The sequence below is a fragment of the Apodemus sylvaticus genome, chromosome 1 (genome assembly GCF_947179515.1).
Source record: "Apodemus sylvaticus chromosome 1, mApoSyl1.1, whole genome shotgun sequence".
In the NCBI taxonomy this organism is placed as follows: Eukaryota; Metazoa; Chordata; class Mammalia; order Rodentia; family Muridae; genus Apodemus; species Apodemus sylvaticus.
Window position 1 is genome coordinate 74,898,453 of NC_067472.1, and position 17,150 is coordinate 74,915,602.

The following is a 17,150-nucleotide window of genomic DNA, read 5'->3' on the forward strand; positions in this document are numbered from 1 at the left end:
TTCTAGCATCACCCACAGATCTCCTGCAACCATGTATTGCATAACCCATTTATTTTATTTATTTATTCATTTTGTTTTTTTGAGACAGGGTTTCTCTGTGTAGCCCTAGCTGTCCTGGAACTCACTCTGTAGACCAGGCTGGCCTCGAACTCAAAGAACCACCTGCCTCTGCCTCCCAAGTGCTGGGATTAAAGGCGTGCGCCGCCACCACCAGGCGCATAACTCATTTATAATGAAAAACAATAAAACCCCTCAAAGAGGCCCCTTCCAACCATGCCAGAGGGTGTGCCCATCTCTGTTCTATGTTTTTGTTTTCTCTCTCATTGTTCGTTAGTAACCCATTGATAAGACCACTGACTTTTCTAAGGAGTTTCCCTACAATGCCTGTCTGGTAAACTGTACCTCCAGGCAACTATGGTCCAATCTGAGACATGCTATTGGATGAAAGTGTGCGGCCACAAAGGATGCCTGTGATGGTGAACGAGGATTGTCAATCTGACAGGACCTAGAATCACCTATGAGACAAGCCTCTTGGTGTCTTTCAGTGAGTTCCTAGATCAGGTTAACTGAGGTGGGAAGACCCACCTGAATGTGGGTGTCACCATCCACCAGCTGGGGCCCCAGCCTGAAGAGAAAGGAGAAAATGGATGAGAATCAGCATCAACCTCTGTTTCCTGACAGCAGAGGCACTGCCACCAGCTGTGGGGGCACCAGCTACAGGGGCACCGCCACCAGCTGCGGGGGCACCGTCATCAGCTGCCTCAAATTCTAGATGTCACGACTCCCCTGCACCCTTAGTTGTTTCTTGTCAGGTATTTGATCACAGCAACAAGAAAAGTAACCAGCACAATGGCTGAGGTGCATTTCTGTTTATCAGTCAGTCAGACACCATGACCAAGGCAACTCTTATAAGGACAACATTTAATCAGGACTGTCTTACAGGTTCAGAGGATCAGTCCATTATCATCAAGGTGGGAACATGGCAGCATCCAGGCAGGCATGGTGCAGGAGGAGCTGAGAGTCCTACATCTTCATCGGAAGGCTGCTAGCAGAATACTGACATCCAGGCAGCTAGGATTGGGGTCTTAAAGCCCACACCCACAATGACACACCTACACCAAGACCACACCTACTCCAACAGGGCCACGCCTTCTAATTGTGCCACTCCAGGGGCTGAGCATATACAAACACTGAGCACTTGTGGGGCTTTGTTACTTCATAGACTTTGTACCTGAGTGTCTCGCTGGCCCTCACCCTAATGTGAATTATGGAGGCCATGTTTCCCAATATCTATCGCACTGTGTCATACGTATCTCCAGCTCTCCCAAACCCTTGCTATATAGCCTGGAAAACATAAAAACAGAAACAAAACAAGACAAAAACAAAACAAAACAAACAAAAAACAAAAAAACAAAAACCCAGGCAGTTGAAGCAGAGTAAATGGAATATGAAGACCCAGACATACTAATAAAGCAAGAGCTAGTTGGCCAAGCAGAGGAGATTAGTGCAGCCCAGAACTGCTTTGACAGATGCCTCCATCACCTGAAGGCTGGTAGGTGGCTAATATCAGAAGAAGGACAGGGCCCTGTGTTGGATCCTGGGATGATGGAAGGAAACTGCTGGGTGGCAAATGGCGGTGCCAGAGCAAGCTGGAACCTTCGTGGGACACAGTCACTGCAGAAAGACGACCCAGGGACCCAGAGGTGATAGCTACTCCAGTGTCTCTCCTCTCCTGTCTCCCCAGCTCCCATGACTGCTTCCCTTTTACTGGACTTGAGTAGGAGCAACAGCATAGAAATGTAGGACATGGGAGGGTGGGGGCAGACCTGGAAGCAGGCTCCCAATATCCAGTGCCTGGGTTGTGGTTCTCCTCCCAGGCCCACCTCCCATGGTCCCACCAACCCTTCTCCCGAGATTCTCTGTTGGATCGAAGACTCCCTCAGCTGTATGTGTCCCACAGCAGCCATTAGACTGGATGTGTCCAACTTACTGTCTTCATAACTCTACCAAGTCTCTGGGATCTCAAAGAAAACTGGCAACACGGAGAGGTGACAAAGGTGACCCTTTGTACAACCCTCTCTCTTAGGAAAGGGTGCAGCATGTGACTTAACTTCTAAACCAGAGGAGATGGGATATCTTAGCTCTGCAGAACACTGTGTGAAACCATTAGTAGCTGCTAAGGCCTTTGATCAGGCATCTGCAAGATTAGCCTGTCAACAGCCCCAGTGAGCTTAAACGTGAATTATCCCAATCCTATCTTCAGATGGAAATGGAAGCAGATTGCCACTAAACTCTAATGCCTGAGCAGAGGATCCAGGGGAGCTGACAAGCACAGGCAGCGGGACACCACGCTCCCCTCCTTAATGTCATTTTTATTTCTCTTATGGAGTCAGGCTGGTCAGGGAAGGGGATCCTGTGAACGCTATCAAGACGCCGGGAAGATGAAGGCGAAGCTGGCGTAGATCGGGATGCCCACGGTTTGGATTTTCAAGGCCTGAATATAAGAAATGACGTGATGTGAGACTCAGATTAACACTGCTGTGCCAAAGGGTTGTATGAGTTGGTGGTTCCCAGACCAGCCTACCGCAGAGCAGCCCAGGGAGAGCATAAGTAAACATTTCAGACATAGTTTAGATAAAGTGCTTAAGTACTTGGGAGTTGTCGAAAGACTACACCTGTGTTGTCACCTGATCTAGGTGAAGCATTTCCAACCCTCAAGGCTTCCTTCCCGGTCCTATGATCAGCCTAGCCTCTCCCAGCCTTCGACAGAGAGGATGGCTGTGCTGACTCAAGCCCCCCACAGAAAGCCTTGATAAGCATTAAACCCAGGTCCCATCTGTGGAGCATTTGATCTCGCTATTTGTGTGGTCTCTTGATCTCCAATGGGTGCATCTCGAAGCCCCAGGTCACTCTAATGCGTCCCCAGGGTCAGGACTGAGAATGGCTCTGTGGTTTGTGGTATAGCACCAGTCTCAATAGGGTACCAGGGTGAGTCCCAACCTCAAAGCCACACACAGCCTAAAGAGACTTTTTTTTTTTTTTGTAGCTGTCAAAAACCAAGCAAGTACTAAGTCTACTGAGATGTTGGTTCCACTCTAGGGTTGATGGGCTCTGTCCTTCTGTGTAAGCCAGAAGGAGGCAGAAAACCTGGGAGGGATTTCAGAGGGATTGAAGGGTTATGACTCCTTCCATCTATACACAAATGCCTATTGACGTTTACAAAATGGGTCTGCGGTGCCTCTGACTTGATCTGTTAAGAGTGACCCGCAGCTAATGCTTTTCATTTTAGAAGGGGTTTCTTTGGCATCATTTGGAACCATTATAATCCTAAAGAAACTGAACACAGTCCTCAGATGGATCACTGGTGATTTGAAGATAGGAGTGCCCAAAGAGTGGTGAGGGAAAGGAGGAGACAAAAAGGAAACAGGTGAGAGGGAAGCCAGAGGCCAGATGCACACTCACGTGGCTTTTGCAGCCTGGCTTGATAAACCCAAACTTCTGCATGATCTGGTTTGTTCCGAACTCCTGCCACCTGCCGTCCACCAGCGTCTGGGCGCGGATCTCATACTTCACCAGGCGCTCCGACCTCAGGCTGATGGTACTGTGCTCACAGACTGGTGAGGAGCACTCCAAGTCTGTGTGTCTTATTCTCTGCAAAGAAAGTGACCCGTGCCAGGGAGCCCTGTGACTAGGGTGACCAGAGCTAGCAAAGGGTTCCTGACACACTGCCTTTCTGTTTCAAGTCTATACAGACAGTATGAGGCAGGCCATTCTCCAAGTGGCATAGTTTCCTGAAAGCCACCACTGGAACCAAGATCTCGCCATGTGCAAATGGTTTTCGACAGACTGGGGCTTGGCCATCAAATCAAGCTTCCTTATTGCTTTGCTGGGATAAAGCTCCAACAGTGTATGCATAAAGGTCTTCTGAGTGCCGGTGTTACATAATTCATCTCTTCCACTCAGTTAGGAAGATGCCTGAGGGTCTGGTGACTAAGAAGAGAGGACCCAGAAAGAGAAGGGACTTTCCTGCCGAACATGCTAGAAGGTGGTGGGCAAACTGAGACTAACATTCTGATTCCATCATTTGCTCGCTCCTTCATGCATCCGTCCTCTTGTCCATTTAAACTCTCCCTAGCTTTGCAAGTTGGGGAGTTAGAAGGAGTGGGGGGAGGGGAAACTGTGGATGTAATGTATTGTATGAAAGAAGAATCTATTTTTTTTTTTAAATGTCCCCCAGGTCCTAGGTATGGTGACTGGCGGTGAAATCAAAAAGCCAAGTTGGAGATAGTTTCTCGGGGAGCTTGGCACTTAAGACAAGAGAGATGCTAATGCTAAGTGGGCTACAGCCGTCCTTCACCACAGGAATCATCACTGTCACCACCCTTATTGCTAAACATAAGCAGTGCTGGTCTGGGAGCATGGCTCAGCAGTTCAGCACATGCTTAGAATGCACAGAAATAAAATGCATTCAAGGCTTTCTGTGCTAAACCTGTGGCAAACCCTTTGCACAATTATTTAATACTCTGAGGTTGGTCCTGGTACTGTCTTTTGTTTTTTAACCCCAAGACAGGGTTTTTGTGTGTTAACAGAGCCCTGGCTGTCCTAGAACTACCTCTGTAGACCGGGCTGGCTTTGAATTCAGAGTTCCACCTGCCTCCCCTTCCCCAGCGCTGGGATTGAAAGACTGAGTCTCTACTGTCCAGCTTCTGTTACTGTCTTCATCTTAAAGGCAGGAGACCCATGGGTTGTGCTGAGCGTAGCGAGTCTAATTGCACTTCTCTGCCCTTACATGGTCTTCTTCACCCTCTCCTGGGGCTCATAGATAACAAGGAGACCTCACTCTCTCACCTGATTCCTCAGATGTCACACATGCTGTCCTTCCGTGTCACTTTGATAGACTCTTCTCCTCTGCTACTTGTAGGCACTGTCACTTCCTCAAAGTGACCACTCAAAGAGTGGCCATGGGCCAAGTATTGGCCACTGTGTACAAACTGATGATGATATGGCCCCCAGTTCACACAGACTGAACCCTGGCTTTGCCAAGAGGCCACGTGACATGAAAGTGCAGTCCCTCAGAGGCGACAGCCTCATCAGTACCAACCTCCCTGGCTGCTTGTGAAAATCACATGGCAGTACATGTGACTGTGAACAGCGCTTATGACACAGCTTGTATGAATGATGAACTAATGATTTCTCAGTTCCTTCTAATTCCATTTGAATTGGCCAGCAGGAGGTGGAGGGGCTGTTTTGGAGGCCAACCTTCCCTGAGCTCCTGCCTTCTTACCTGCATAGAAAAACTGTAAGAGGTAGTGTCGTGTTTGATTCCCTTTATTTCAAAGAAGTATCCGTATATAGAAATCCTTTCTGAGTAAGTGGTGTATTCCTACATTGGGAAGAGGAATCGACAACATGAATGGGGTAAACACCATCAGTATCCAAAGGTGACAGGATGTAGCAAGGTTAACTCTAGTGACAATCAGAGGGAATCACTTAAAACCTGTCACTGCTCAGAAACAGCTGCTAATGTCTTCCAACGTTTCTAATCATTCTTTTGCATGATCCTTTGGGGAAGAAATAATGAGTTAGATATGATCTTAAATCACCCATATGTCACAGTGCACTTTTATTTTCAATCAGATGGACATGCCATACTACTTTGGTGGGTCACTGCAACCAGGTACTGAATCAATCTCTCAGATGGTAGGTGTATGTCCCCAATTTCTGAAACATGAGTTCTTTAAAGATCTCTAATTACCTTTAAGAAGTCATGTAGCAGCATTTAAAAAAAATTATGTCTATTGCACGCTCAAGACAGGGCACAGTCACCAACCCCAGACCCCGTCCCAGCTCCTCACTGAGATGTCTCACACTGGAGCTCCTTGGCCAGCCATGGTTTGATTGCGATCTACTGAACCTGCTAACAGAGTGAGGCAGGTCTTGCGACTTTCAACATGCACTTGAACTTGAGACTTGTTGAGCATTTGGCAGCTGTCAGTCCATGTGTGTGTGTGTGTGTGTGTGTGTGGACTACTAGCCCATGGTTTCCCCAGATGTTTTCCTCTTTTAGGAAGAAAACTCTCAACTCCCAGGAAATCTCTTCCATCCTGGGAAAAGTGCTATTGTTGGTCATCCTATAGGAAAAACTTGGATCCCACCCATGAGATTGCTGATTGGCCTGTTCCAGCCTTCTGTCTTATGAACTCGATTTCCTAGGACTTTGTTGGCTCTACTACCAGAGGTCAAAGTGGCCATAAATGCCCATCCCCCACCCCCAGAGCTCTATTGCTCAGCATAGAAGGGACTTTCCTTTCCCTTGGTTGGGTCAAGTTCTTAGTACCTGCCTAAAGAGCAGCCCGAACCTCATGGCCTGTGTAGAAAGATCTTTCAGGTGGACCATGTTGCCCCCGCTCTCCAGCTGGAAAGGAAATGCACACAGCTTACCTGATGTATGTACAGGAGCACCCCTCAACGCTTCCCATCTGCTCCTCAATTCCCAGCCCTCATGGTTCTGTCTTCAGACATTTACTGCAAACCTACCGTATCTAAGTACTATTTATATCCCCAGTGTCTCCAGATCACGCAGAGGAGAGAGGGGGGAAATGTCTAGGCAGAGTGACGGGGGATAAACTATGTGTGTCAATAGCCCCTTCATGGGAATGATCATGGTCACAAACTCAATGAGCAGGATCCCTGCATGACATTCCATGGAGAAGGCTGGAAAGGTGGGGTGTGGATCTCAGGAACGTGAGCTGCAGCCAGGGGTGAGAAGAAGGGTCAGGTAGAGTCAGTGTGGGTAGGAAATGGAGCTGGGAACTTTCTCAGTGTGAATCTCTTTGGCCGCTTTGGGAGCAAAGCTCTGAATCACGGCCTAGAGAAGCAAGGGTCTTCCGTGGAGTCATCCTCACATGTGCAGGGAGCAGGGCGCTTGGAGGGCTGGTTCCAGCATCACAATGAGGACTTGTGAAGTCGGCTGAATTTTAACTCGTGACTCATGCGTGTTCAGAACTCCCAACACAGCCCAGCTTTATCTCTGAAAATGTGCCATTGGAAATGTACAAGAAGCAGGGCAGTTTGTATGGACAATCCACAAAGCCAACACATGGAAAATACCCGCGTTTGTCAGTCATAAAGGAAATGCATATTGAAAGACGAAGTGCCTTTGTTCCCTCCTCAATGAACAAAGGTGATTTGAAATTTAAATGCTCTAAGCTGCTGAGTGTGTGTAGAGTGGGATGAGTTCATGTCTTGCTGGGGGCAGAGTCATTTGGACCCAACATTTATTAGTGTGTACCAGGAGCAAAATGGTACATATGTTATAATGCATTTCTGTTGTGGAGAATCTCCTATAAACAAAGCGTTAACAGACAGAAAATAAGCTATTCTATGGAAATGTGATTGCTACTGAAAGGCAGCAGAGACAGAGGAGTGCTGACTGTGGCTGTTGTCTTTGGCTGATGGTCTTAGGGGGGTTCTTTTCTATGCAGTTTCAATAGTTTCAGTGATAAGTACGTTTATATTTGTGTCGAGTAGGGCCTGGGTTTGGAGGGATGGGATCTCACTCCCTCCCTTCCCCTGGAAGAGGCTCTAGATATGCCCTGACCTCAGAGGCCCAGAGATTTCAAATGAAGAACGTATTTCCAGAGAAAGCAAAGCTGAGGACACAACACATTTCGCTCACTAATCGCTCGCTTGAGACGCCCACTCACTGCGTGATAATGGTTGGCTGTAACCCGGACCAGCCAGGACTCAGGGAAGAAATTAATGTGCTTTAACTCCTCCAGATCCTTGCCTTAGAGAAACACAAGGGGAAGTGGTTACAGGCTTATTCATAATAGAACCTCAAATGTCTGACTTATAGAAAGAAAAGGGGAGACATCAGACACACAGCAAGGGCTGGTTTCCTCTGAATGTTCATAAAATGGGAAGATGACGCCTATGAATCACTATGGTTGTACACAGAAGTGTATTTTTTCCCCAAATTTATTCTTAAAGGAAAAACAACTTACAGGACCAAGGAGATAGCCCAGTGGGCAGTGTATTTTCTAGGCAAGTGTGAGGATTGGAGGTCTAAGTGGACACCTGTAGTCCCAGGGTTGAGGAGGCAGAGACAGGTGATCCCTGGAGCAAGCTGACTAACTAGACCAGCCCAACTGGCGAGCTCCAAATTCAGTGAGAGACTCCACCTCAATACAAAAGACGGAGAATGACGAGGAAGATGCTTGATGTCAAATTCTACACGAACACACAAATGCACATGCTTGTATGCTTGCATATATGTGAATGTGGATATACACACACAAACTTATGTAAAATAAGTGAATCACTCCACATTGGAGGGAAATTTCAATCTGAGAAGAAATTCCTCATGCTATATCCTGTTCATTAAAGTTTAACTTAGCTAGGCATGGTGGTGGTTCATGCCTTTAAGTTCAGCACTTGGGAGGCAGAGGCAGGAGGATTTCTGTGAGTCTGAGGCCAACCTCCTATACCCCCCATTGAGCTTCAGGCCAGCCAAGACTACACGGTGAGACCTCATATTAAAACAAGCAAAAAAAAAAAAAAAAAAAAAAAAAACCAAAACCAAAACAAAACCTAAATATAGCACTTAAGTTATATTATTTTAAAAGAAACATGTTCTCAGCATTCCTGCAAAAACTCTTCACTGCCAAATGGTTCTCAGGAAACTATATTAAAGCAGAAAGTTGATGTGGATGACCAGGCAGGGCCTCACCCTCTGAACAATCCACCGCACACTGCTAAGGGTTTTGCATCCTCTTGACATTGTTATCAACCTCCATTATGCTGGGTTCCACCCTAGCACCTACATCAGGCCGCTAGCTCCAAACGAGGGAACCTGACGTTCTTCTCTGGCTTCCATAGGCAACTTTATTCCCAACCCCATACAATTAAACATAATAAATCTTTTTTTAAAATCTGCATCTGACCAGGCATGGTGGCACACAGCTACAATCCCAGCACTTGTGAAATTTGAGGCCAGCCGTAGCCAATTCAAGGCTATTCTGGGTGACATGAGACTGTCTTAGAAAACAAAACAAAACAATACAATACAAAACAAACAGCAGTAGCAGCAGCAGCAGCAGCAGCAGCAGCAGCAGCAGCGGTAAAAACAGCCAATGAGATGACTCAGTGCAAAAGGGTGATTGCTGCTAAATTTTATGACCTGAGTTCAAATCCTCGGGATTCATAAAGTAAAAGGGAGTCGACTCATGTGAGTTATCCACTGACCTGCTTCTGTTTTTATCCCCTCCCCCTATAGACACACTTTTCCAGAGTCCCTAAGATACTCATAAATTACAGAACACACCATTTCTCCCCACACCCAGTTCAAACATTTTAGTCTCCTGGCTGCAATCCTGCCTGCCAAGGGGTGGGGCTTAAAAGGATGTTATCAATGTCACTAAAGCATCTGGAAGCAGCTTGTCCAGAGCTCCCTGACTCCATCAGCTGTTCCTAAGTTTGCAGCTATTACCACACCCGCAGGTCTGGCAATGGCTTTGAAATAGTTCTCAAAATCCCTTCAGGTACCTCTGTCTCAGAGTGCCCACCCGGGGAGCCCAAATCATGTGGGCAATGTTTTCCTCCTCTTTCCAAATCAGTTGCCTTCCCGTCTCCCTGAGCGTGAGGTCCAGGCAACAGAAGCCTCATTTAGGGAATAGGCCCGGAGCTTTGGGATTCATTGAATATTGCCTTTCAAACGTATTCAAATGAAATAACCGTGTCCCTGGCGTATGCAGCCAAGGAACCATGGAGTTAGTTTGTAGGAAACTGGCCCCATGTTTGTCATAAAGGGGAACTGAAAACATTGTCCCGAGGCCTGTTGGACCACATCAGTTCAGCCAGTTATAAAACCAACGAACAACCAAGAACTCTTCGGGCCTCATGCTCCGTTTCCCATTCGCCTCAGGAGGGGACAGGAAATCGAGCTGAGGTTGATATGCTTAGCCTGAGCATGGTAGAAACCAGAGAGAGAGAAGGAAGCTCACAGATGGGTAGGAAGGACAGAGCAGGGGCCGCTGTGCGTTGCAAACGAGGCAGCAACTCTGAGCAGAAGTCACTAAAGATTTCTAAAGAACTGGGGTCTGGTTGATGAATAAGCTGGATCTGTGAGGCAGAATCCGGGAAACCTGTTCTTCCTTCTCCAGAGAAGAACACAGCACGCTTCAACTGCTGGGACAAAAGGTTCCAGCAGCTGAAATGCTTCAAGTGAGAGCCAATTTCTCTCCCAAACTGCCCAACAAGGGACCCAGAAGCCAGTCCTGTGCTGCAGCAGGTGACTCAACTGGATGGCAAGAAAACAGCCTTGGGGTATGAGTGGATCGCGCTGCTCAGGGGGTAGAGGGCTTTCCCAGCATCCATAGCTCAGCAGGATCAGAACCCCAGAACCCCATAAACAGAGCGAGGGAAACATCTACAATCCTAGTACTTGGGACATGGAGGTGGGAGGACCAGAAGTTCAAAGTCAACCTTGGATCCATATTGAGTTTGAGGCTAGCCTGGGGTATAGGTACCCTGTCCCAAGAAATAAACAAAAGAGATTGTTAGTATTTTGTCTAGTCTCCACCTCCTCCCCCCATTACCTGGTAACAGCCGGGTGTGCCTGACTCACTTTAAAAGGGGCTGCTTGCCCCCTCTGCTAGCTCTTGCTTTCTTGCTCCCATAGTCCTCTCAACCCTTCCCCTCCCCCTTCCTCTTCCCCCTCTATCTTCACATGCTCATGGCTGGTCTCTACTTCTCTATTCCTCTACTCTGTCTCTCTCTGTCTCTGTTTCTGTCTCTGTATCTCTCTCTCTCTCTCTCTCTCCCCCCACCCTTTTAACTCCCCTCCCCAGGCCCTGAATAAACTCTATTCTATGCTATACCTTTGTGTGGCTCAGTGGGAAGGGATACCTCAGCATGGACCCACAGAGGCACCCTCCTTCCCCCATACCTGTCTACGCCTCCACCAAAACACATTTCTTCTCTCCTTATCTTTTTATGAACACAACAGAGATGAGAAGGGAGAGCCTTACAAAGGCCTGTCATCTCAGCACTGGGGAAGCTAAGCTGAGAAACATCACAAGCATGAAGTCAGCCTTGGCCGTCAATTTGACATATCTGGGAGAAGGGACCCTCAGCTGAAGACTTGCCTCCAGCAATTGACATGTGGGCGTGTCTGTAGGCCATTGTCTTGATTGCTAATTAATGTAAGAGGGCCCAGCCCACTGTTGGCAGTGCCATCCCTAGGCCGGTGGACATGGCCACATAAGAGAGATACCTGGGAATAAGCCAGTCAGCAGCTCTTCTCTGCTTCTGCTTGAGTTCCTGCCCTGATTTCTCTCCCTAACAGACCACTACCTGGAAGTGCAAGCTAAATGTACCTTTCCTCCCCAACTTGCTTTTGGTCATGATGCTTAATACAACAACAGAAAGCAGACTATGTACCCAGCATGCTATTCATGGAACTTCTAATTATCTCCCATTTTACAGGTGGGGTTACTGAGACCAACGTCAGACATCTTAGGAGTGACAATCCCAAGAAGCATTCCTGTGGCAACATCTGCTGGGGCTTCTGGGGAATATCTGGGACAACATCTGCTGGGTGTTCATTCCAAACAGCCTTCCCATGCATGCATCACGTGGCTGGTGACACTTACCACTGGTGATGCCGTGCAGACGCAGGCAAAGGAAGAGCGGCATCCAGGTCTGTCCTGGATCCTGTTCTAGGAAGCAGCACTTCTTGGGAAAGCTTGGAAGATAAGAGTAGAAAACCTTCAGAAAACTCCTCTCTGGAATGAATGAGCTTTTGAAAGCCATGACCTAGAGACCGGTGGTCTCCCCAGCAAGGCTAGAAGCAGGCGCATGAAATCAGGGACAGCTTAGATAATACAGAGATATGAGTGGCTGTGTTCCCCTCTACCTCTGAGCTGCACACTCAGTTGGTACTTAGAGCATACATAGTAAATGACTGATAGCAACATATGCCATGTACAGAGGGCTTCAACCTGCGCTTTCTTCTTTGAGTCTCACAAATCTATGGAACAGACAACTTAAGTTCTGTCAGCTCTGTTTTTACAGAAATCTGAGCCTTGGCCAGGACTTGAACCCCTGAATTGATCATCTGACTCCTGTACAGATGTCTCCCTTGCAGCAAGAACCAAGCCTTTCAAAGTACTGCTAGTAGAATTAGGAAGAACCTAAGAGCCAAGTATGGGTCCCTTGTTTGACTACCTGTTTTTCGATGGCCTGTGGCAATGCTAAATGCTGATTAATTGTGAAATATGCTAAAGGTCAGGGACGGGTAGAGAAGGTCAGAATCTCCAGGGAAAAATGCTCATGGAGACACACTCCCACCACCCCTGACATACTCTTTCATAAAACTCTTTCTTCACATGGGGGACAATGAGGGATACTTTCCCAAGCCTCTTTGGAAATGCCTTCAGCTACTTGAGGAGGTTCCCGAAAATTATCCAAGGGCATGTTTAGAATATTCTGTTTTTCTTTTGCCTTATTTATTTGTTTGTTTGTTTGTTTGTTTGTTTGTTTGTTTGTTTATTGGATGGTTTGGATGCGCAGGTCACGGTACACAAGTGGAGGTCAGAGGAGAACTTGTAGACCTTGCTTCTCTCCCATCACGTGGGTTCTAGGACTCAAACTTACATCACCAGGCTTGTGGCAAGTGTCTTTACCTTCTGAGGCATCTTGCTGACGCAGAGTCTTTTGCCATGGACCAAGAATTCAAATCATACTCTGCCCTAGCTGGACTGGATGTACCTTTGGCTACTGGGAACTGTTACTGGTCAGGAGACCTGGGCCCCTATAACTCACCAGCTCCCTTCAATGTCAGGGGTTACCATATATACGCCTAGGGGTGCTACAGAGCTATAGCAGGGCATGGATTCAATTCCATGAGTAGTTATCAGATTCTACTGTGCAGCAGTCTCTTTTGGGGTTGTTGATGCGTTGGTTCATTCTCTGCCACACATGACCATGACAGTGTTCTAAGCCCACTGGTATCTTAGTGGGACAGGTGACACTGACTCTTGCCCTTTCTATATCCTGATATGGATGACACCTGGAGTACCAGGTAAGGAGGTGACAAGTGTCAAGGAGGGCCAAGCTGGTGTGGTCCTCCCCAGCTTCCTTGAGTGCTCTGGGAAATAAGCCAATACTCATGACCAGGGCTTTCTTAGCCCAGGCTAGCCAGGATCAGTGAACCTAGGTTGGTCCAGAGCCCTGAGCCCCAGATGGAGCTGCAGGCTAAATACAGTCAGATGCAACCACAGAGGGAGAAGGCCAGGCCTACAAGAGGCATGACTTCCTCCAATGTAGAAGTCACGAGGTTCCCATTTTCCTGCTCTGCTTGGAGTGAGAAGCTTCTGGAAGAGACCCAGGGCCTGATCCTCCCTTTGGGAATCACTTGGGCCGGAAGGACAGCCAACCAAACCCTCTCTGGACAGTCCTCCAGTCTCAGAGAACTGGAGAAGTGCTTTAAGACTTGCATTTGAACTTCATAAGGAAAGTGGTGTTCACACACATTGTTATGAATAGTCTGAAATGTCACAGGCAACCATATGGAGTCTGGAGTCAGGCATACCAACCAGGTTCAGTCCTGGCCTGGCCACCCATCAGTCATGCGACTGAGCCTGTCTGAACTTAATTCACCTCTATACAGCCAAGAGCCAAGTATCTCCTTGGGTGAATAGGAGAAACTGAGGGGACGCTGCTTGGAAGTACCTGGCACAGTTGTTGGAACCCAGCAAAGACCTCTGTGCCTTATAAATCTTCTCACCCCAAAGGGATCCGGACTCAGACACGTTGGGATCATGGAGTTGCTCCTGGTGGCATTCGTTATCATTGCTGTCCATCAAACCACCCAGCACAGGCCACCAGGATTGGCCCCTGATTTTCTAAGTAAACTTTCAAGGGGCCTGAGGGTTGGGTCCCATACTCTGGACCCAGTCAGTTTCTCATCTCCTATGGCCCAGTGATACCCTCTGTCTACATCACCTCACAGGTCTAGCCCAGGACTTTTCTGCCTGTCTTGATAGTGAGAGCAGACATCATTCTAATGTCATACAAGGGGAGCAGGAGGTCTGGGAACCTCCTGCCTGGCTGTGGTGGATTCCAGGTCTGCACGTCTTTCTCTCTCTCACTGATGGTGAGCGCTTCTCAGGGGCAAATCGTCTTAGGTTCTTCAAACCATAGGGACTGACCCCTTGAGGAAAGACAGTCCCTGGAAACTAAAACACAAACTGGTTGCCTCTGGGTCCTGCTTTCAAGGTATACTTCCCCTGCCCTCACTTCTCTCCCTGCCCCCAACCCCTAGACCTCCAAAGAGGTGACACTTGGGGTAAATCCCCTTCTGAGGTGGCAGACTGTGATCTTAAAGCTCAGGGCAGCCACAGTTTTCTCATTTCTCCTTCTCATTATCTGCCGGAGTCTGTTTCCCTTCCTGATGAGTAAACCTGAGACTCAGAGCTCGGTGGTCCCTGCATTTCAGATCTGAGCCTCGAGGTACAGACCTGAGCGTTCTGACATGTGCTATACTGTGGAGGGATCTGAAGATGTTATACCTGGTTAAATTAGATTAGTTACATTTTGTTTGCTCCTTGCCATGACAAAACACCTGACAGAAAGGAGAGGTGGGTTTTGTTTTGAAAAAGTTTTTTTTTTCTTCTCACAACTTCAGAGGGATTTCTGTCCCTCATAGAAGGGAAAGCATGGTGGAGAAACCACTCTCTGTGGGCAAGAATCTGCCCTCACATCTTGGCAGAGCAGGGAGCGAGGAACACAGGATGGAACTGTGTCAGGCAAGACTTTTGAAGGCCAGGTACGTCCACCAGCCAGGACCCAGCTTTTAAAGGATCTATAGCCTTCAGACAAGCACCACAGAAAGCAAGCCTGGAGCCACAGGCCTATAACCCAGGCTTCTTGAGACTGAGGCAGGAGAATAGCAAACCTTACATGGACTAGAGAGTGAGTTCAAGGCCAGTCTGGAGAACTTGTGTCCCAGTGCATGCCAAGCATCCATGTGACACTATGCTCAGTACTCACAGACTCCCTGACTCACACATGTGCACACACAGACCACAAACTGGGGACCAAGAATTTAAAACACGAATCTGTGGGGCCATTTCAGATTCAAGCCATAGCACCACAGACAGCATGTTCCAGGGCAGACACCAAGGGCAAATAACCAGCTTTCTAGTCCTCCAGGAACTAGATCAGCCAAGTCTATAGAGAACTGAGGCGAGGAAGGGCATGGCTTAGGATAACGGATCACAAGCTTCGGTTTGTGAAGGCAAGAGAGTTCTGAAGGTGGATGCATAACTGCATGATGTTGTATGTAGCGTATATTTGGCCACAATGTTAAAAAAAAAGATTTAAGGTTTAAAAATTATTTTGCTTCTTTGAGAAGTGTTTGAAACTATAGAATGCTAGGGTACAGTTTGGGAGGAAAATACATTTGGGGGCAACAGCTCACCATGAGGAGAGAATATGGTTTTTTGATCAAAATTTGGTGTGGAAGACCTAGACATATTATGGGATCAAAGAGGCAGGAAATGGCCTCTTGCTCCTAACCTCAACATGGGGTAAGCAGCACAGGTCTACAGGGTCTAACTATGCTACTGCTGCTGCTGCTGCTTCTGCTCAGTTCCTCCTGCCAAGGGCTTCCTGGGTCGCTCTCCTCAGCTCCTGTCTGGGGCATGAGCGTGTCATGCACTATAGTTAGGTGTCTGGTCCAGAGCTTTGGTGGAGTAAGTGGCAGATGTGATAAGAGGTAGCATCATGTCAGTAGAGGAGAGGCACATCAAGGACCTGCGCCTTACCTATGTCTTCTCTCCGCTCCCCCATCTAAGCTGTAGGAGGAACAGGATTTGTGTCCCTTCTGCTTGCCCCTTGTTCCCACAAGGCCTTGCACAGGCCCCGGCACCTTGTCTTACAAGGTGTTGGGTAGATTGACTGGCAAGACCCGGTTCCTGCCAACCTTCCATCTCTCCATCCACCCACAGTGTGTGTAGTGGGATGTCAAGGATGCAGGTCCTGCTACACCGTGGGTTTGTGTGAACACCTCTGTGCCCACAAACTTGGTCTGCTTGTCGCCAGGTTCCTCTGTCAAGGCAAGCCCTATCAGCTGCACTGCAAGACCCAGTCTGGTGGCTCTCTAACAGTGAAGACAGCTCTTGGCAAATGCCCAAAAGGGGAAACGGGGCAAGATTCAGTCACTCGAATCTGTTTGATGACAGGCCACAGCTGTCCTTTGGAAGGACCTCCTATGTTCAGGCTCCTTATGGGCCTCCTCCTATTTCTCTAGGACATTGTAGGATGTCTTGCTGCTTCGCCATATTCTGAAAGCCAAGAAGGTACTTGGAGGAGTAGAGAACTGGGAAAGACTGAGAACCACAATACTGGGGGCGGGGGGGACTGAGAGGAAGGAAGACTGAGGTTTTAGAGAGCTATGCAGAAGGCAAACAAAGGCAGAAGCTCCAGTCAAAGCAAGAGGAGATATGGGCCAGGCAGGGAGCATGGGAGCTGGGTGCAGGAAAACCTTTGTCCCAGAATATGCCTCCCCACTCCCAGCACAGGGTCTGAGGAGCTGTTCTAAGACAGAACAGCTTAATGTTTCGTGCTGGGTCTGTGCACAGCCATATTCATACGTGAAAAGTCTCTTAAGGTCTCTAAAAACACTTCAGGGCTGGAGAGATGACTCAAGAGTTAAGGGCCCTGCATACTCTTCCCTATGACATGGATTTGATTCTCAGCTCCCACACAATAGCTCACAATGTCCTTTTTAAACTCCAGTCCTAGGGGATCTCATGCCCTCTTCTGTGGGCACTGCATGCATGTGGGACAGCTATGTACATGCAGACAAAACACCCATACGCAGATAGGTAGATAGAGAGATAGACAAGACTGATGCTTTTTGTTGTTTTGTTTGTTCAAGACAGGATTTCTCTGTGTAGCCCTAGCTGTTCTGGAACTCACCATGTAGATCAGGCTGGCCTCAAAGTCACAGAGATCTACCTGCCTCTGCCTCCTTAGTGCTGGGATTAAAGGCGTGTGCTGCCACCAGCCAGAAATAAGTAATATTTTAAGAGGACTTTGAAGTTTCCTGCTTTGGTCCTTCCCAAGTTAATGTTTTTTGTTTT

General features: G+C 47.9%; 1 protein-coding gene across 1 annotated transcript in view; it reads right to left on the reverse strand.

Moving 5' to 3' along the window:
• Nucleotides 1-1,987: 1,987 nt before the first annotated feature.
• Nucleotides 1,988-17,150, reverse strand: part of Btbd16 (BTB domain containing 16) — a 50,874-nt gene continuing 35,711 nt past the window's right edge. Inside the window, 6 exon segments of the mRNA XM_052197143.1 lie at nt 1,988-2,494; nt 3,463-3,651; nt 5,285-5,383; nt 6,338-6,415; nt 7,707-7,789; nt 11,655-11,746. Of these exon segments, the coding sequence (XP_052053103.1) occupies nt 2,426-2,494; nt 3,463-3,651; nt 5,285-5,383; nt 6,338-6,415; nt 7,707-7,789; nt 11,655-11,746 (610 nt within the window). The 3' untranslated portion in view covers nt 1,988-2,425.